Source organism: Monopterus albus, unplaced genomic scaffold (genome assembly GCF_001952655.1).
Source record: "Monopterus albus unplaced genomic scaffold, M_albus_1.0 scaffold213.1, whole genome shotgun sequence".
Taxonomy (NCBI): domain Eukaryota; kingdom Metazoa; phylum Chordata; class Actinopteri; order Synbranchiformes; family Synbranchidae; genus Monopterus; species Monopterus albus.
This window is the reverse complement of record NW_018128093.1, coordinates 337,752-359,283: the sequence shown is the minus strand read 5'-3', so window position 1 is coordinate 359,283 and position 21,532 is coordinate 337,752. Positions and strand designations below refer to the sequence as shown.

General features: G+C 41.8%; 1 protein-coding gene and 1 non-coding gene across 17 annotated transcripts in view; both read left to right on the top strand.

The window, feature by feature from the left end:
- ptprt (protein tyrosine phosphatase receptor type T) overlaps window positions 1-21,532 on the top strand; it is a 366,858-nt gene that overhangs the window by 176,443 nt on the left and 168,883 nt on the right. For all 16 annotated transcript variants that reach the window (XM_020619049.1, XM_020619048.1, XM_020619050.1 and 13 more), the window contains 3 exons: window positions 6,566-6,681; window positions 7,134-7,314; window positions 17,364-17,473. In XM_020619049.1, coding sequence (XP_020474705.1) covers window positions 6,566-6,681; window positions 7,134-7,314; window positions 17,364-17,473 — 407 coding nt within the window. The remainder of the gene's footprint in view (window positions 1-6,565; window positions 6,682-7,133; window positions 7,315-17,363; window positions 17,474-21,532) is intronic.
- trnae-cuc (transfer RNA glutamic acid (anticodon CUC)) lies at window positions 10,765-10,836 on the top strand. Its single transcript has one exon. It is a non-coding gene; the product is annotated as a tRNA-Glu (tRNA).

Below are 21,532 nucleotides of genomic sequence, written 5' to 3'. Positions count from 1 at the left end.
ACAGAAGCTTGTTGCAGTTCCCCATACAACTACAGCACAGTACATCGTGCTATGTCAGTGAGTTTTTGTCCTGACCCTTTGTGCATTCAAAAGTAAAATGATGTGCCACAGGTGACTAAACTGTACCCTTTAAAAGTTTTCCCTTTTTACAACCTTGAAATTGATCATATCAGCTTGATACAAACTCCCACTCTTCACCTTTTAGGCTTTTAAGGTGTAGGAATAAGGAGGTAATGTAGACTGGTCAGGAGTAGCTAGCGCTGGAACACAGACATTGTCCCTCACCAGTTTCTAACCGATGTACATTCCCAAATGTCTTCCATGCGGCTGAACTTTTAACAGGTCTGCGCAGCCCGGTGTCCTGGGAACTGTTCAATGAATAATTGTCCACCTCCCAGTTTATGTCCAATACGGTGTTCATTCCCACTGTAGTACGACTTGTGCCCTATAGATAATGACTTTCTGTTCCACAGCCTGCTGTGTCTGACTGAATGAAAATACCAGTGAAACTGCATTTAATGTGGACTGGTCATATCAAGTTACTTGATCCACTTAGAAGGTCAGTGTCTGCATTAGTACTGATCCGGTATGTCCCCAGTCCCCAGCGTTGAACCTCTGTCTGAGATTTATCTTATGATTGTGCAGCTTAAACTACTAGAAACCACTGTCTATGCCTTTATGATGGTTTATAGTCTATGTGTTTGAGGCCTTGTAAATATGTACAAATATACATCTCCAAGTACTGCTCCCGGACCTCTTTTTCGCTATAAATGTAATGTATCATAGGCGCAGTAAAAGCTCTGATCGAAGTGAAATATAAAATGCTTGGGCAAGGTGATGATTCTTTCTCTCTCTGGGAAGTCACATTACATTTCTCATGCCTTTTGTAAGCTGCATTATGTAAAGCTCGTACTGTTTACAGTGGTGCATATTAAATGGCTTACCAGGAGAGGAGAGCAGACTGTAGACCAGGGAACTAATATCGATTCTTCCAGAGCAACGTTTCCTGAGGTCCAATAAATACAGATTTTCAAATGATGATCACATTGTAAGAAATATTCTAAACAAGGGAAATCCCCAGGGAGTTAGGGACTGCCGAGAAGGTGTGCAAATGGCATAGAATATTAGCAGAAGGCTTTTTATAAGCTGTTTGACACAGCCAGTGTATTTCATTTTCACAGCAAATGTGTCCTGGACTTAAGATAAAAAGCTGTGGTTTAGAATTTAAGAGCAAACTTTGCTAACGTGGGAGAGAAATGAGAGATAACCAAGTGACTAAGATAGCTGTATGGAAAAATGAGCACAAGAGGCAGGTGGGGAAGGGCAAGGAAGGATGAAGGAAAGCTGATGAGAGAAAAGATAAAAGAGACTGAGAAACTGTATGAAAAAATATATGAGGCCGAACCGCTGTCAAAGAAGAACGAGAAATTATTAATGGTGGCAAAAGACAACATAGCAATAGGAAGATGAGAAAGGAATAAGACAAAAACAAAAGGAACAGGAGAGCAACACAGAGGGGCGGGGAGTGGAGGGTGGCAGCAAGATTGATTTCCACTCCTCCTTTTCCTCCCCACCCTCCTCCTCCCTGCTACAGCTCCCTAAAGTCTCTGGATTAATGGCTCCATTTCTGCTGCTCATTCATCAGATTCAGGAAGCGTCCCAAAACACAATGCTCTCGCCTGAACTAGATATCTACCTGCCAAAACATCCAGCAGGCCCTTAAGTATTTTCAAAGGCAGGAAAAACAACCTCTTCCCCACCTCAGGTCAAATCAGCGGAGGATTAGCACTATTCACCAGCACATACGCTTGTTAGCCCAAACTGTGCAGATAATCACAGACGATTCAGCCCGGAGGTGCAGAAAAGTCAAAGGTCAGTTCTTGTTTAAAAGAGAATGAGGTGTGTTGCTGCAGGTGAGAAGGCATTATGGTAGTTAGAAACTAATAGTTGCAGCCAGTGGGTGTCTTTTCACTTGAGCAAGCCACATATTGGGTGTAGTGACACCACACAAGAGCAGCAGTCTGGTGTAATGAGCGGTCAGGTGCTATTTGTGGTTCATGTTGTTTTGTAGTGGTAGGCTAGCAAGCCTCTGGCTAGCTGTATGTTCTGTGGTCCCTTTAATGAGTCTATAAAGGTCCTCTTGTAACCCCTGGTCCATCAGCAGGAGATGGAGCATGCCCTACTGTATGGCCTGATCACATTGTGTGCCAGCTGTGCCATCTAAAATGCCATTTTCACAGTGTGTGTGTGTGTGTGTGTGATAGCTAACACGCCAACCCCTGACCCACCCTAATTAAGATGCCCGGTGCTGGGCCTGTGTCTCTGATTGTTCTTCCTCTATACATACATTACACAGCTGACCTCTCTTTTCTTTCCATCTGTCCACTGGTACATTCATCCATTCACTGATCAGTCCATCCATTCATCCATCATCCCCACATTCTCCCTTCCAGCACACTAGTTTTCATTAGTTCATTTTATTAGAGTGTTGTTTCCCATTTGTTTTTACTTCTTACAGTTTGTCAGTTTTTACATCCCGGCATCATTATCAGTCTTTGATGTGCAAGTGGGTGCAGAAAGCACAATGGATGCAAAGAAGAGGTCAAAATGGATGGAGGAAGGAGCAGTTTAGAAGGCATGAGGATGGAGGCAAAGAGAGGAGGGGAAGGATAAATCAGATGGATGATGTGGCAAATTTGGCATTTGTCAGAACCGGGGCAGCCTGGGAGACACCATCATTGACTTAATGATGTAAACAAGGTTATAATTCAAATGCTCTCTCCTGCTCTCTCCCTATCTCGCTCTCTCAGCATCTCTCTTCATCTCTCTTCATCTCTCTCCATCATACCGCACTCATCTCCAACTGGGCTCTATTCTCTGTCTTAACCGATTGTATTCTGCTTTTAGCACTTACTGTTTTTAATGTTGTTTTTTAAAATGTTTCTTTTGCCTATCTAAAGCACTTTGAGTGTATGAAGTGTGCTGTACAAATAAAGGTGCCATGCCTTGTCTTTTAGTCTATTTCCTGTTTTTGCTTCACATGCAGCTCTTAGAAAACACTGTAATGGCATCTGATGTGACTTCAAAACAAATGCTGGGTGTGACAATTAGGCCAAAGTTAATAGAACATAAAATTTATTAAAGCTTTAAACTTAATTTTAATGTGACCAGTGGAAGCTCTGCTCTCTCCCTCTCTCTCTCTCTGTCACTGTGTTGACTTCACCTCCCCCACCACCTCTCCAGAGTTTTCCCAAAAAGAAATTAGCAGTCTGTTTAGCAGCGCTCCAGTTGAGCACTGGCCAGATTATCTGAAAGATTAGCCTCCATCATCCCCAACTGAAAGCCTGCTGGATTAAGTGGGTGGTAGTGGTGGTAGCGGTTGGTGAGGGGGGACTTGGCTGTTTGTTGTTTTTGGCCTGTTCCTCTCCAGACCTCTGAGCATAAATCTGATTTAGCTAACATGGTTTGAGTCTTTGCAGAAATGAGTCATTGCAGCGAGTGGAGCTTTGATTTATTGCTGTTCTTGGGGAAAACTGGTTATTTCATTCTCCCTCTTCGGTTCAGTGATGAGTGATTATGTCTCTGTAATTGAGGAATTACAGTGTGTGCATTCATTATAGGTACATCACTTGATAAGCCCAAGCGTGCATAATCACAGGTTAGTTCACATTAGTTCTCTAGAGGAGTCAGACTCTGAAAACAGGCTCGTCCTCAGATTTAATCTCCAACTGTGATGTTTTTTGCTAACGTATTTACACTTGTGATGAGCCTGGGGGTTCAGGCGCCTGCTGTACTACATTATGTTTTATGTCATTATTATATGATACATATAAATCCATTCCTTCTTTAACCTGTAATGTTTTCGGGGCTGGAGTGATCCCAGTATGCACTGGTTTAGAGACGAGGTGTACCCCTGGACAGGTCCACAGGCTGTCACATGGTAGATTTGTAAATTTATCCAAATATTTTTAGATGTTGCTGTTCACCCTAAAATCAGAAGCTTAGACTTTATAATCAAAGCTCTGCCTTTTTCCCCACATCAAATAATGGGAAACTCGTATCATTTTGACATCACATCAGCGGTTCACTGGCTCAAGGCCCGTCTGCCCACGTTATGATGTTTGTGAGATGTCCTGCTGCCTGCCAGGCAAACAGACAAGTAATTACATTAGCTGTTAGAAAAAAAGAATATTTTTAGAGTTGTCAGATTCATCAGCCTTTGCAGTCAGAGTGCTGCATGAGAACCTGCAGGATTTTTCTTTAAAAGATGGAACTTCATCAAGTGGAGATCATCTGCCGCCGTCTCAGTCAGATGTAGTAAAGTCCAGTTTTTTGTGAAAGCTTATCTCCTGCTGTGCCGACCTGAGGACTGGGTGATACGATGTTTATGTCGCTTCCCCCTGCTTCTTTCTTGGCTGCCAAATGTCAGTCTGCAACACTCTTATCTAGGAAAGGTAGATTACTTTATGGGATTTGGCCTTTTAAGTAGAAACTCAGACTCTTTAAACCATATAGCACCTCAGGGAGGCTAAGTCTACGCCCGAACTCAAACAATGCAGTACACACACTCACATAACACCCAAAGAGACACGACGTCTCAGACTTCCTGTTCTCATCCTTGAGCCTGTAGCTTTTCCCCTTCCGCAGGCACACATCTACAAATGTTTGCACACACATACCAACAGCTGAAGCACTAGTCTCTTGTCTCAGATGGCCTCTAGACAGCCGCACCGTTGTCTTATCTGGTGTCATTAGGCTGATCTGATATTTACAGTAAGTAGCTTGTTTGAACAATCCTATAATATACTTTTTGGTCCAAAGCCTGGGTTTCATGCCCTTTTGTGTCTATTCATCTGGTTAATTGTTTTCAAATGTAAGCAGCAAACCAAACTAATTATTGCCCAGGAAGAGTTGAGCATGTTTTAGAATTGATTTTAGGCCATTTATATTGACAGAAAAAGTGAAAAAGTATGCTATAAATTTCAGAGGGACAGATTTTTGCCACAGTTTAAAAGTAGAGATTAGAACTGACCAAATTTAAACATCCATTAATTTTTAAGATGCTGAATGTCTGGTTTAGATGTGACATGCAACTGTCAACAGTTTTACAATACAGAGTTAATGCTTTGAAATGAAAGCTGATCAGCTAGAATGACTTTGTCTTATTCAGCAGGTCTTTAAACAGAAATACAGATAAATGATACTACTAGAATTTATCATTAATGGCCCATTAAGGGTAAAAACCTCTAAAAGTCTGAGAGGTACGTCCCACACACGGATCTGTGTTCAGTTCCTGAGAACAACAGAAACCTCTGAAATGTCACAGATTTATTAGCTGAGCTGTTTTTCCAAAAATGATCAGATGTAATGAATGAGTTTCTACTTCAGTGCCAAAACTCATTTCTCTCATGCAGACTTTGTTCTTTCCAGATTTCTGAGATCACACACATTGTGAGTCAAGTTTTCACTTTTATTGAAGAGACAGAGCAATATAGCTTCTCTAATTATGCAGTGACCTGTTTTGGTTGCCATCGTTAGCTGATAGAATCTAATTAGGCAGACAGAAATGTCGGTTTGAACGAGCTTGTTAGTGTGCAGTCAGTCGTGGAACACAAACCTGATGAGGTCCAACATATGGCTGGAACAGTACTGTGTATGTGGTCTGTTTCTGGTTGTGCATCTGAGTGCTTGGATTTTTGGTTTTGTACCTGTGTGTGTGTGTGCGTGCATGCGAGTGACATAAGGGAAAAGCAGTAGTAACGACTCCACATGTCTGCAGATCGATAGAGGGACTGTGGTAATGTCTGGGCCCCTCTGACGCAGCGCGGCCCGATGGTCAGACAGACTGCCGTCATTAACGCCCTACAGGTTGGAACCTCTGAGCCTGTTTACAGCCTTCATGTTTCATCAGTGGCCTTGTAGGAGGCACCGAACCAAATTACTCACTGTAAATAAATACACCAACTGTATCTGTAACAGCCTCCCATAAAATGTAGGCAAGATAAGAAAGTGAATTTGATTTTGTTCAGCCAGTTGATGTAGCTGTTAGTCCTGATTATTAGGAAGCAAAAGGACCTCAGAGTAACTGCTGGTTATAACAATCTGGTCTAAATAAGCTAGATGAAAGATATTGTTAAAATACTGAGGTAACTGAAGAGCTAACGTATCTGGACGTCACTTTGCAAACCGCCATGAGTCAGTGTATCATGTCCAAATGGTCTTAATGTCAATTACACAGTGTTCAGGGGAAGTGAAGTGGTGCTTTTTAGTCCTTTACACAATTTTGTTTTTAAAGATGATGTGAAAAGTTCATTTAAAAGGACTTGTGTTGTGATTAGCTGAAGAGAACTGGGTAAATGGTGAAGGATGCCTTGCACAGAATGACTGCTGTGTGCAATGTATCATCAAGTTTAAGTTTGGTTATAACATTTTAGACCTGGTCTTAAAATGTGGGCCATTGCCACATTAGTTGTGGTACAATGAAATAAATATTTCAACAACCTCTCTTCACATCAAGCTAAATCTCTCCTGCTCAGTTGAAAAACTAACCTTCACTGTCTTTCAGATCCAGTCCACGGTCCCCAGAACGTCAACGTGGTGGATGTCAGAGCCCGCCAGCTGACTGTCCAATGGGAGACGTTTGGATACGCTGTGACACGCTGCCACAGCTACAATCTGACGGTATGCACAGCTGGCCACAATTAGTGCTTTGAATACAATCTCAGAGCTTCAAGGTACACTTTGTGGATATTAATTATTCTGTGACATGAAATAATTATGTCACAGTGTCATGAGTTGGTGGCACATTCAATTTATTTTTAATGTCAGAGGTCAGATTAAGTTTTGGCAAATACATTTTTTGAAATGTTCACTGAAATGTAAAACCTTGTTCACAGTGGGGTTAAGAAGTCAGTTTGTGCTGTAACTAAAGCTGGAAACACGTCCAGACCTCTAGGCTCCAGTATTGTACTGCAAGTAGCTTTAATGCTCAGGGGTTCTGAACCTTTACAAGTGCACATAGCAGCAGCACTGGTTCATGGGATTCACAGTTTGGCCCTGCACAGTGAGGCCACAGTGTTATGTGTGCTCCATAAGGGCAGTTCTACAGTTCTGTCTTCCCCCCTGTCCTCCAGGTGCAGTACCAGTATGTGTTCAACCAGCAGGAGTTTGCAGCGGAGGAGCTGATCCAGACGTCGTCACATTACACTCTGAGGGGGCTGAGGCCCTTTGTCACGGTCAGACTGCGGCTGGTCTTGGCCAACCCTGAAGGCAGCAAGGAGAGCGAGGAGATAGTCAAACAGACAGAGGAGGATGGTGAGTACAAACACCATCTGTAAAAATGTATTCAGATGTTTGGCAGCCAAAGTGTACAGTATAATGTGGTACCGACTGAACCTACAGTATAGCCAGGTCATAACTCTCTCCAGCCCTCCTGGAGGACGCCCTCTGGTTCACAGAAGATTATTCATCTTACATTTCTGACAGCTGCAGCAGTAGTTTGTTTTGAATAAACAGCAATAAAACTGGCCACCCACTGAATCTCAGGCTTGTACATCAGAAAGTACACAGTCGCAGTCCAAGCCTCGCTGTTTGACTGACAGGTGAAACAGCCGAGCAGTAATTGTTTAGTACCGCACATGGAGACAGAATTACAGCAAGAATAAAAATGGTTTTTAGCACTTTTACACTTTCAGTGTGTGTTAGAATATAAGGATTTAATTACCTTGGCTTTATATTTTGGGAAAACAAAGAAAAACTAAATAGCTGTTGCAGTTTGACTGAATTGTTCAACATGTATTCACAGTACAGGTATTAACACCATGTCACATGCAAACAGAATTATATTAGTATGTTAAACCCACAATATTTTTGGCATAAACTCCAAATGAAAGGTGAAATGTCTGCTGTTAAGTAGCTTTGACACTTCACCAAACAAACAGAGTTAGTGACTCTGGAAGTGGAACGTTCAGCAGCTAAGGAGCCAGATGTTCTTCTAAAGAGCTGGTGGAGGCCAAAACTGATCTCTCAGCCTCTGTAAATTACTGTATCTGCAGTCAGTTATAATTTTGGTCTATGTCTGTTTATAATTGTTGCTAATATGCTAGAAAAACAAAGCAGATGCTATGGTAGTTACAGAATATCATGTCAGCTCGTTCCAACCAACTAAACCAGTTGAACAGGATATCAATTAGAGAAACACACAGGTTCGATCTATGCAACGTCCATAACTGTGCCAGTCAACTTCCATGTCTTGTTATTGTGCCCTTGAACAGGACAAGCTGCTACTTGGTATATCTGAGTATGCATGTTGGATTTAGATCCCTGTGTGATCTCAGTCTCACGTGACAGTGATTCTGCCATGTCTGCATTAGCAGGGAGACGCCTCACATCAAACAAACTGCTTCCTTTTTCTCATAAAGCTCCGTTAACCAATAGCAAGAATGTGTTACATCACATGACGAGCTGTAGACCGGAAGAGAAGACTGATTCAAAAACAAATCCAGCATGTTGGACATTGTGAAAGATATTCTGTGCTGTCCTTTTTTTTAACATTGTGCTGCCTGCCCTGTACACCTAGTGCACAATAGGTGGAAATAAATCACTTTCCAGTTATTAGTTGTGGTTATTGGTTAACGCAGCTTAGCGAGGATAAGGGAGCGCTTGGTTTGATGCAAGGCATCTCCCTGCTAATGCAAATACGGGAGAATCTTTATCACATGAGACCGAGATCGCACAGGGATCTAAATCACGCTCACAAAATGATTAATCACGCAGCCCTAATTCTTGTGCCTGAGATATATTGTAAATGTGCCCTAGGAGGTGAAATTATTTTACAGCAGCATTGTACGCTTCCAGGGGCCTTCGTGTTCTGTTCTAATTCAGAACACAGTGTTGTCTTCTACTGCACATTTCTCTCAACAACATGCCTGTGATAAACTGGACTAGGATCCATTAGAGCAGTGTGTGAGAATCAGGATAAAAACATTATTCTAATGATCCCAAACCTCTCATCTCTTCCACAGCCGTTCCTCTCCAGATCTCATAACCAATATCTTCTTCTAGCTTCTGGGGAACATCACGTCTCATCCTCAAACCTCTTCCTTTACTATGTGAACACAAAAAAGAGTGGCGAGCAGCAGTGGCTTTGGGGGGAAGGAGAAAAGAGCCTTAATTGTTTCTTTTTCTTAATTGTTTTTTATTTAACCACTGTTAATCTCTTGGTTGTAATTCAGTAATTAGGCAACAGAAGAGCAATTGTTCACATGGAGGCTAATTGCTGTTTGTATGGTAATAGCTTTATGGAGCTGGGGCTCCTGCAAATGAAGCAGCTTCACACACACACACACACACACACACACACACACACACACACACCTATATAAAGCATACTGTAGGTTTCCTATTACTTTTTAATGTTGCTGATGAAATAGAAATGCTTGAACATGTTTGCAGTTCAGATATAAAGAATTCATCTTCCTTAGTTTCCCAGGATTAAGTCATGTTTTTTGTGTTACCTCCTGGATACAGTATATTATCAAGCACACAAACACACAGACACACACAGCCTACCTAGCAATATCATTAATGTAAGAATTGCTTTGGTTGTGTCAGTGGAAGACATCCAGAAATGTTCAATTGAAGGTATTGTTGTGGGCTTCTGTCCTGGTTTTATGCTGCTTAAAGTTAAAGATTTGTCATGTTTACTCCAGAAACTAATTGCTTTTGTTCTGTCTCAGGCCGCCACCGTACTAATTGCCTCTCATAGTGTATGACATGTTCATATATCGAAAGTAAAACGGGCTAAATGAGGTTAAAGTTTTAGTCTCGCGGATGAAGCCTAACGTTTTTCATGGGTGGAGATGCATTAAAGGAGAGTTTAATGAGAAATGGTCTCAGTGAGTAGAGTTTGAACCTGCACAGAGTGAAGAAGAGTTTGCACCTTTTAAATGTCTACAGTAACACCAGGGCTAGAACAGTTCACTGTGAGTGGGTTCAGTTTTGTGTCAGGGTTGCTGGGACTAGTTGGCTAAAGGCATTCGAGGGCCTTGTAATGCATGTTTGTATGTTTACGTGTGTGTTTGTGTTATTGTGCATTTCCTGTTCCCCGTTTTCCTCCAGCTATACATCTGTTCATGATGACAAATGACAATTTGAAGCCCCCCCCCATACACACACAGGGGCTTGGCTCAGAGACAAATGTCATGTCCACTTATTGTACACACCAGCCTATTAACCTACCCATGAAGCACCTATTTGTCAGGTAGCTGTCAGGTCAGCTCTGTACAGCTGCTTTAGCGCCTGGCCGCTTGTTTATCAGCTATGTGCCAGAGGACGCCTGTGCAGCTGTCTCATCTCTTTAGCACATAGACGTTGCCAACCTTTGCTTCTAAGAGCTATGTTATACATCCATTTAGCGTTAGTGAAATACGTTCTAAGGGCAACAAAATGCCACCTGCGCTGCTTTTGATCAATGTAGAATCAAAGTCTTGATAGTAGCTGCTGCTCTGTGGCTTGCAGGCGAATGGAAGTAAGTTTGGAAAGTTGGGTGTGCTGACTCGTTGTCACTCACTCACAGTAGAACAGAGTCTTTATTCTCAATACATGTGCGTTTCCTGATATGTGTACTGTTCAAAAATAGCAGTAAGACAAAATAATAAGATACTACAACAAGTAATGATAATAGAGAATGTGAAGTTGTCATCTTGCCGTGTTGAAATTTGGATAAATGCACCATTTTGTGAGCATCATGCTCCTTATGGTGACTCCTTGATGGTCTAGTGGCTAGGATTCAGTGCTCTCACCGCTGCGGCCCGGGTTCGATTCCCAGTCAGGGAATGGGATTTTGGGCACTCCTACTCCCTAGGAATCCCCAGGGAAATCTGACTCTAGAGACGGCTGTGGTGTTTGGTCGGAAGATCGGAGGTTCAAATCTCGGTGCCTGCAGTCCACATGTCAAAGTGTCCTTGGGCAAGACACTGAACCCCAAGTTGCCCCTTGATGGTTAGAGCCATCGGTGTGAGTTGGCGCCACAGATGGCTGCCTCGGTTCTGTACAAATTCCTTGTGTGTAACATACTTAGCCAAATAAAGGCCAAGCATCACTTTACAAAGTAAGAAACCTCCGACAGACCCCGGCTCTTGGTGGGCAGCCTTGCGTCTCAGCCGGTAGGAGTGAGCGGACAGAGGAGAGAGAAAAGACAACACACAACAAACACAACAACATACAGGTGTGTGTATATATTTTTCAATTAATTTCAAAACTAAATACTATCCTATACAGCTGATCTCAAATCCCTGTGTTTGTGACATGTTTATATCTTTATAAATACCCCCATTCATATGCAAAACCAAAACTGATTTCCTCAGGACAATCACATTTGATGAGATTTAATAATCCGTCTATTGTCAGATCACAGTGGAATCAGGATTCAGAGACATCAGCTGGTTTTGTTTGCTTCTCAGCAGCTGTCACTTTTCAAAGAGGAAATCCATCAAAGTGCATTTAGTTGCAGACATACGCTCACTTATTGGCTTTTAATCATTTTAACCATTTATTTGTTATATCAAAAATGACAGAATGCTGGCAACCCTTAAAGTTTAAGTGAACAAAGAATAAAGGAAAACTCCACCATCATTAACCGAGCCTTTGTTGGTGCTGCTCTGTGTTTTGTTTTCTTTAAAGCTTGAAGGGAAACTAATTCAGCTGCAGTCTGACAACTTAAAAAGTTTTTCATCCTAATATTTCAAAGATTGTGCTCATTTGAATTTTTTAAGTCTGTGCTTCATAGGCAAGGCAGGTTTATTTACATAGCACATTTTGATACACAAAGGCAATTCGGAGTGCTTAATACAATGCATACAGATAGCTACAACATTAAAATGCATACATGCATAAAATATTAGAATGCAAATTAGATTAAAACATTTAATGCAAATTAAAAGCAACACCTGCATGAGAGCACAAGTAGAGCAGCTGTAGAGACCCGGTAGTCTTAGGATAGCTGTGGCAGACTGTGGATTCTCAGTGTTCTCAGTTTACTTTGTACCCCCTTTACTTCAGTCTCCCAGGACTCACCTCTCAGGACATCAGAGGTTGTGTATTATAGCAACATTGTGTTTGTGGTCACCTACTGTTTCAGACAAGGCTGTTTACTGTAGTAACCCAGTTCACTCACACAGCATCAGCTGTTTGGAGAAACGACCCCTTTTCATACCAAACACATGTTTATGCTGTGAGAGGCAAACCCTCTCACTTTCCTTTATAAGCACGTTGTCTCAAATCATAAAAACTAATACAGAGCCTTCTTGTAATCCTTCTATCACAGTGTGTAATTTAATCTTAATCCAGTCCAGAAGCACTGCTGCTGGCGCCTGCTGGCATGTTTTTCATCAAGATGTGTCTATCCTCCCCAGGGAGGGAGGATGAACCTCAGATGATATCTGGAGTAACATAAGGCTTTATAAAAAGAGATATACTATGGATTACTCCATGCTTTCACATGTGAATGCAAGATTAAATGAGGTGTTTCATCTCAAAATGAGATGAAAAATTGTCATTCTGACAAAAGACTGAAGTAAATGATAAGGCTTTTTTTTTTTTACACAATGGCAAATGACTTGATATTGGAATTGTCTTTAAGGCGTCTTTGTTTACATTAAGTTCTGATTTCGGTGGTTTCACGGTCATTCGCATGTGGTGTGAATAATTCCCAATATCACTAATAAGCATCACTTTTTAATTTGCTTTTGCTGGCGAGGAGCTGCAGCAAACCTCTAAACACTGAGAATAGAAAATGAAATTTTCATATAAACAACCAGGTCGGTTGCTTATTGTAATAAAAACATGGAAAAGGGCCGACAGAGAGAGCCAGTGAGGAACGCAGAGGTTCATCTGCTGCCAGTAAAGATAATTTGAATTGAACTAAGGATTGCAAGAGAGAGCGGGGTTAGGAGACATGACTAGAAAAAAGAGTGAGGCAGTGAGAGAGAGAGACCTAGATGTAGAACAGAGAGAGAGAGCGCTGGCTCAACAAAGCAGCCCGTTCATTGTGCAGATCGGTGGAAGTTAATCAAGTTATGATTAATGTGTTACAGCTGCCGTTATCTTTTCAATGACGCCTGTTTTCTTCAGTGTTGTGGTGCACAGGAACACACGACGGACACACACACACACACACACTCCAAGCAGATCCACAAGTCGTGATGCAAACACTGAAAACAGCATGCAGAGTTCCGGGTGCACAATTTGAGTCACAGAACGCTCACACACATGCACAAACACACACACAAACACACACACAAAGGCACCACCCAAATATCAGGGTAGACATTGTGTATCATAAAAGATAAGAGTGCACACACATGCACACACAAACACAAAAGTGAGTGATAAGGTGCTGAATAAAAATGGCAGCATCTAATTGCATTTCTTTGTTAGGGTAATTTGATATGCTTCACAAGCTGGGGCCTTAATCAGCACCTTGGAATTACTAATCACAATATTCCTATGTCTGTCTCCCCAGTGTGCTTTTTTTGTGTATGTGTGCGTCTCCATATCCGTGACTCACAACAGTTCATGTGAGGACTTTGACCCCAGACTTTTTGATTGAACGCTGTTTTTACTTTGTCCAAGTATGTAAAAACCGGATGTTGTCACATTTTTGTGTATAGGCTCTTTATTGTTCTGTCTCACCTGGCGAGTGACGGGCCTGTACTCTCCAAGAAATTTCTGTGAAACTATTGAGTCCTGTGTTGTCTAATAAGAGACAAAAACACGAAGGGGCATGAACCATTAGCAGAGTCGACATGCAAATAGGTGAACCTGTTATAAGACGTTTTAGACAACGAAGAGTCATATGCCAGGCTACGTCAGAGTCCTGTGTGGGTGCAGTTTTGAAAACCCAACTCTGCAGAGCTCCACAGTTATTTCTAAATGAAATACGAACCTGACCAGACCCGTTAACATAAAACCCACAACACGACCCGTAATTAAAATAGACCTGAAGCTACAGAGTCACTTACTTTAAAGTGCTTGAGAGCTGTGTTCTTGGAAACATATTTGTCGATGGACTCAGCACCTGGACCCCTGCAGCTGGTCCCTTAGTGAGGAAGTGCCTAGCATGCTAACGCTTTATGGCACTTTTTACAAGCAGCAAAGCCACTGATTACGTTGTTCTCACGGTCTGTAACCACACTAAATATCTCCCATACGCCCGACTTGGCTTTCGATAGTCTATTTTGTTTTCACAACTGGCTGTTTTCTCTTTGACATTGTCCAGTTTGACACACTGATACCTATGCTGAGTGACGTCCTAGTAGCCGGACATGAGTTGAGAGGTCAAAGGTTGAGCTATAGACCTTTACAATAAATGTATTGGTTATTTAGGCTTGATACAATTATGCTGGATTAGATTTTACAAAATTGCACCTGTATTTATTTTTTTATATCAGTTATGTTTATTTCACTTGCTGCCTCGCCTGCTCTTTGTATATTTTTGCATGTGCTTGTACCCATGAATTAATATACACATCTCTTTTGTGGCTACCTGCCCCAGTGCGAGACTCTGGGCTGTGCAGTTTCATTGCATTAAAACTAGCAGAACTTTGGTCCTTCCCACACCAGAAGTTGTCCTGAAGCTCATGAAAGTTTTGAAGAAAGATGGATAATGGCCCCAGTTCTCAGGAGTAAAATGAAATTCTCTGGTGTTTCCATCTTGTTTTTTATAAGAGTCAATTTGTGGCTGTAAACGGCTGAATGTTCAGGATGTTTTCAAAAAGCTTCTTTTCAGTAGAGGCGCGTCAGACAAAGGGAGCAATAAAAGCTTCCTGCCATTGTCAGACTCATTCTGTGTCACATTGCAGGCGTTTGTTTGACACTCTCATCCACAGTCACTTACTGTGAGCGCAGCAGCAGACGACGCTTTACTCCCTCCACCATCAACATCAGGCACAGCCAATGGCAAAGTGATTAAAGGTCAGAGTTCATGGCAAGGTACGAAATATTCCTGTGAGTGCTGAATGTTCCTGAAGAGTATGGTGAGGAACAAAAATAAGAAGTGAGATGATGACACACACACACACACACACACACACACATTTTAACACTGTGCAGTCAGTTGTCCCTGCTGGCACAGTCTGTCTCCTTTCCCCTAACATTTAGAACAATTCACACCCCTCAGTACATGTGTGTGAATTTGTGTTTCAATGTGCACACAAGCACTGTCATGTTCGTAGGTTTAGTGCTGTTTGTGCACGTGTCCGTGCGTAACTGTGCGTCTGTTTTTGTTACTTTGTGTGTGTCGGACTGTTTGACAGCTTCACTCCCTGACAAGATGTCTGGCACCTCTGTCTCTATGCCTTTTAAAGATGTGTGAACTCCTGTCTCCGTGTGAAAATGCACACACAGAGAAACGTGCACGCTTCTTGTTACCAGGTAGATTTTACTATAATGAGTCAAGTGTCTGTGTACTGTAGTAACCCAGTGCCCCACACTGTTTGTGTGAATGAGAGAAGTGCAGCGCTGTCCCAGCTCAGTATGAACCTACGAGGTCCTCACGATGCTGTCCAGGAAATAAATACAATCATGGACAACACCATAAGTGTTTTAGAGTCACCTCCAGTTATAAGTGACCAAAATGAATCCGACACTTGGCTGCTCAAATGTTTCTCGGTACAGTCAGCGTTCTTTCGTTCACAGCAGTGGGTGGAGTCTGTTACCACATGGACCAAATCACTGTCAGTCATGGTAAAGCAGACTGTCTGGATACTGAGCAAACAGAATAAGTCACATGTTGTAGTCATTGTTCTCGGGTACCAAGTCAGTCCTCTGACCTCCACCCGACTGATCATACATTGAAATGCTGCAGACCAGTGAGGAGTGTGTGCTGGTGCTCGACTTCATTTACCGCAACACTGTGAAACTTTTTGTGTTGAACCAGTTGCTATAATGTTTATGCAATGTGATGTTTTGAAAAGCCTGAAATCGAAGCTCAAAGTTGACTCTTTAATCACAAAGTCAGTGTTTTAAAATGCGGTGTGCTTGATCACTGAGCCGGCACAAAGGGAAAAAGTGTCACTGCTATTGCAGCAGCACCAGTAGTATAAACTGCACTGAACCTCCCTGAACTGTAAATCAGAGCATGCAGACATCAGGTGAATGTTTTCCCCGGACAGAAGACAGCTGGTCCATTGACTTTGAATGAGTAATTGACTTTGTAACCTAATAGACTTTTTGTTTGAGGTATTCCATCCAAATGAGTTTTATGTGAATGTAAGGCTCCCAGCGGTGCATCAGAAAATGTGCCCAGAGCTCGAGAAAATCACAGTGGCTGCGCTAGTTTTGCCTCAGCAGTTGTTCCTTTATTCACCGTGTGCAGGGCCGCTTTAGGATTTATGTCTACCACCTGTCTGTCTCCCATTCATCTCAGGATGATACTAGTTTCACAAATTTCAACCATGTGGCACAATGCAGTATCTGAAACTTGATGTGTGTTGTGAAGCATGAAAAAGCTGATTTTGAACCCAGCGTTCATCAGGAAACATTTTCATGGAGTTATTTACAAAGCAAGCGCTTAACTGAAACTATGCCCATGTACAGTTAAATATTGCAATAGATATCTGGTTCTCAGATACTCTGGCTAGTTTCACATAAGCTCAGTCAACAGTCTGTGTTTGATGCACATCTGCAGAACTTCTCAGCTCAGTTCTTACTGTGAATACTTGTCAGCAAAACCTAATATTTATATACCTAAAATAAAACTCTGCCTTTCGGAATATAAGAGATATAATGGAATATCATGTCATACCTAACTGCTGTATATGTCTTTCATGGTCAAAATTTTGTGGAGCAAGCAGCGGGTCTCATCCTGCCTCACAGAGAAAGAGCCCAGAATTAGATTTGGGGTAACTTAATATTTGTGAAGTGTAGCTTCCCAGTTACTTGAAACTTTTGCTACGCTTAAATAATAGAATTAAATGATGTGAAACTGAAGTGAAATTTAATATGCATCTTCTTCCTCACTTCATCCTCTCCTCTACTTTTCCAGGAAGGTTGCATTTAATCACATTTTTCACTTTATTGTTGTTAGATAACAAGTTTAACTGGGGTTGGTAAAGTAGAGCATTGTAATGTCAATAAATCATTGACCCTTTCATTCTAAGGGTCTGCTTAAGTTGCCAACACTAAATGAAGCTGCAGCTGAGATGGTTAACAGCTTCCTACTCCTCTACTCCACTTTACTTTATGCTTTCAGGTGCATTATCACACATCAGACTGTAAATTTGGTTCAGACTTTACCTAGAAAGTGTAAAGTGAATACTGATGTATGTCAAAATCAATACAAATGTTTTGTGTCCTCTCTGCAGTTCCTGGCTCTGTGCCCATGGAGTCCCTACAGAACACGCCCTATGAAGAGAAGATCTTCATGCAGTGGAAAGCTCCCAACGAGACCAATGGTGTCATCACGCTTTACGAGGTCAGTCAGAGACTTCTAATGGCGTTCACCCTCGGCGGCAACTTTATAAGGTTGTCATGGAGGTTATTGGATTTAAATCCATACTGAGAGCCTGAAAGTGTCAAAGCATGGGACACAGACAGGGCGACTGGTGCCAGTGTATGAGATCCAGTACAGCCCTCCTTTTTAGTGCGCTTACTGTAGATTGCCCAGATGTGCTAAATGAACTCTGTGGTCAACGTTTGAGGCTGTAGTTCGTCGTGGAGCTGTACTGGATTGCATTATATGGACAGATGAACTTGTAAAAAGTTATCATGGAAGTTACTGAAACCAGGTAATCTTTAAACGTTAACAGAGCACAGCTAGAAACATTTCTCACTATCAGTTTTTGTTACCAGTGTTTCACCAGATTTATCCTAAACAACTTCAAGTTTGAAGAAACCTGCTCACTGCTTAAGCTTGAAAATTACACTCAGTGGCAGGCCCGATATAATATGACAGTTTCAGGTTCAAGTTTATTGTCATTTCCACATATTTGACACATACAGGAAAACAGGATGTTGTGTCTAAAGGAGCTGGGTGCAACATAGAACAGATACACAAACATCACAACAAGTTCCAGTGGATTTTCTCCTTTTGGAGCAAGCTAGACATGCAGGTGGAATTTCAGCAAAACACTCTTTAAATTTGCATGCCTGAAGTTGTCAGTGATAATGAAGATATGAATGAAGTGTTGGGGAGGGCTGTTTGTTGATCACTGATACCACTGCACAGCAGCTATGAACTCCCTCAGCACTATGGCGATTTTAAACTCCACCAGTGGAGAACAGTCTTGGATCATAACCTCAATTATCGTGCACTATTTCTTGCTGATACAAACACATAGTCCACCAGCAGACGGCAATCAGTCCCTGTCCCCTTTTCTCAAATTGATATGATTTATCATTATGGATTGAAACCGCTGGGTTCTGACTGTGTGGCTACAGGTTTGATGCTGGTCTCATGACCCAGAACTCTCATTTCACCTTGGCTGGCCTTCCAGTAGCTTTCTGCTTTATTGAAGCTGCAGCAGCAACACCAGCATCTGTCTGTCTGTTGGCAGCCACAAACCAGTTAGACCTCTGTTGACCAGTGCTGACGAGAGACAGAGACAGAGCAGCTGAACAAGCAAGACATGGCAGAGGAGGGAAGAAAGAAACGGAGAAGACAGAAGACAAGACGTACTGTAGGCACAGATTGGAAACAGAGAGAAACATCATTGGAACATAGTGATTTGCTCATAATTTTACATCAAGACAAGATTCAGATAATTATGGTGAATGGAGAGTGAATGGAGAGCCAAGAGCTTAAAGAACTCATTGAGCAGCTTTTCCAAGAATAATACTTCAGACAATAGAGAGTGTGAAATAGAGAGGAAGTAATCAAATTAAAGGTAAGAGGACAGAAGTCAAGGGTAACTGAGAATGAGATTGAGAGTAAGAACAGGAGAGGTTTGGGTAAAAGAGGGGCACATCCTCTGTTCACACTGTAGCTGTAACTGTTCAGAGTCAGAATGTGACACAAGTCAAGCAGCTTAGAATCACAAACACATATATATGAAGCTTCTTGATATTTTTAAGGTGCTTTCCTTTAGTAAGATAACTGACCAGTCCCACCAGAGGTTTCCACCTGGTACACCTGATGGTCATGAACTCACTGCTTGGGTGTGCGGACTCTTTTTAACATGTTCTTCCGAGCTGAGCCACAAGATCCCAAAGCATACAACAGGATGTGGACGCATGATAATTGCACATATGTGATTGTGGGACATGTCACTCGAAAACCTAATATGCTGCTATGTCAGCCTTCTCAGTTCCAGAAGGGTTTTCTATAAGATTCTGGTCCTTGTTCCATTCCGCAGTTAGTCAGAAAGGCTAGGGATGGGGTTGAGATCAAGACTTTGTCTAGGCCACCAAAGTTCTTCAAACTGGGAAAATCATTTCTGATCAGGGGCATTGTCATCTTGAAACAACCTTGGAAAACACTGGGGCTACATTAAAACTTCCATCACTGGAATAGTTTGGAGCCACGTAGTTTATATGTGAGAATGTGTACGTGGAATCAAATTATGTTATTTCAGCATATCATGTAAAATGTCATCCCATAATGCAAGTGATATGAGGTTTATTGTTAAAATTCCGCAACATACGGAGGGACAATAAGCCACATCAGTTTAAAAAAACAAAGTAGTGAATTGTGTTGGTGAAGATTCATCATTTCAGCCAAAACTCAAAGGCAGGAAATTGGTTTTAAACTGAGTGGAACACCTGAGTGGCCTGTTTGTTGTACAGAATCCAGCACATCACTGTCAGGTCACACTGGCATTAAATATGAGTTATATCCAGGAAAAGATATGAAACTATGAAATTACACATGAGCAGTAGTCTGGATGTGAGTGTCAAGTCTTTTGGAAAGCTTGGAATTGAAGAGAAGGTGGATGAGAGATGTATCACTGGACAGACCTTGAGACTGTTTGAGAGTGACAGATTGAGAGACGTGGGTGTATACTTTGGTGTGTGTGTGTGGACAGTTTGTTCAGGTTGAAGTTGAGTTGAGCCCTCTATCTAATGAATTATTGACCCGTTCTCTGTCTCCTGTCTGCCTCCTGTATTACTGCATCAAGGAGCTTCCTCACACCGAGACCTGGCGGGGCCATTAGTGTGTGTGACAGTGGAAAAGAGTAAAGTACCAAGCAAAGGAAAATGTTTTCTTGAATAAGTTGTGTTTGAGAAAGAAAGTCAGTTAGCAAGTGTGTGTAGGGACTTAGTGAAGACAGTGACAGAACCTGTTCTTGTGACTTTGACTTTGTTTTAATGTATGTTTTCTGTATCGTTTCTAAGAGGAAGCTGGATCAAAACTAGTTGAATCTTAAATACACAAACTAAACAGTCAATCTTGAAATATTTCATTGGCTTATAAATAGATATTTTTGCTGTTGAACACATTTCTTTGTGAAATATATCATAAATTTAAGTAACTTTTCAACATGATTGATTTATAGAGATACCCACTTTTAACTTGTCTTACAAACGGACACACCTTGTAACACACGCATCCTATTTTAGCAGCATCTTCCTCTCATATTATCGCCTCTATTTTCTCCCAAGCCTTTTCTACCTCCGAACATCAATCTCCAGTTTCTCCTCTCTTTCTGCGAAGTACAAACACCACTCTATATCAGCTCTGAGACCTCCATTAGACCTCGACCCAGAACTAGAAAACCACTCTCTATAAACCTCTTGGGACCATCATCAATTTCACCTTGTTTTGTGTCTGTTTCATTAATATGAATCGAAGCTCCCCTGCGCTCTGTGCCCAGTGGAGGCGACACGACTCTGCATCATCTGTTAAACATATCAGAGCCTCGACACAATGCACGGCTATTAGAGATAATTACTATAATTGCAGCTATTGACAGGATTAAAGGCATCATCTGCAACATCTAAAGGGGCTCTTGTTGTGGCCTATCCTGCTTTGTTGTCTCTTGTATTTTCTTTTTTCCTCCTCTGTGTCCCTGGCTTTTCATGATGGAAACCAGATGAATTACACCTGCACAATGACAGGGTGAGCGAAGGAGGTGGGGAGGGGGTGGTGAAAAATATTGGTGGAGGTGGAGAATGAGGAGGAGAGATAAGGAGAAAGAGAAGAATGAAGAGAGAACAGGGTAAAGAGATAAATCATATTGAGTGACCAAGTGGAAATGTGCCTGACAGAAGCAATAGTCATCACAGGGCCTGATTAGATGAATTAATTCAGTCTGCAAATATGACCGCTTCATGTCTTGTGTCTCTTACTATAATTGCAGCTAATTACTGGATTAAAGGAAACATCTGGGTGAGATCTGAAGGGAAACACACACACAAACACTCCTCCTTGTCCTCTATTAATCAGGTGAAGGATAAATGATGTCAAGGAAAAATCTGAGGGGTTCTGAGCGCTAGATGGAGGCGAGTTGATGACAGAGAAACAGACGATAATTTGAAGATCTGAAAGAACACAACTTGTTGGGCCTCATTCACAAACTGCCTACACACGGGACAC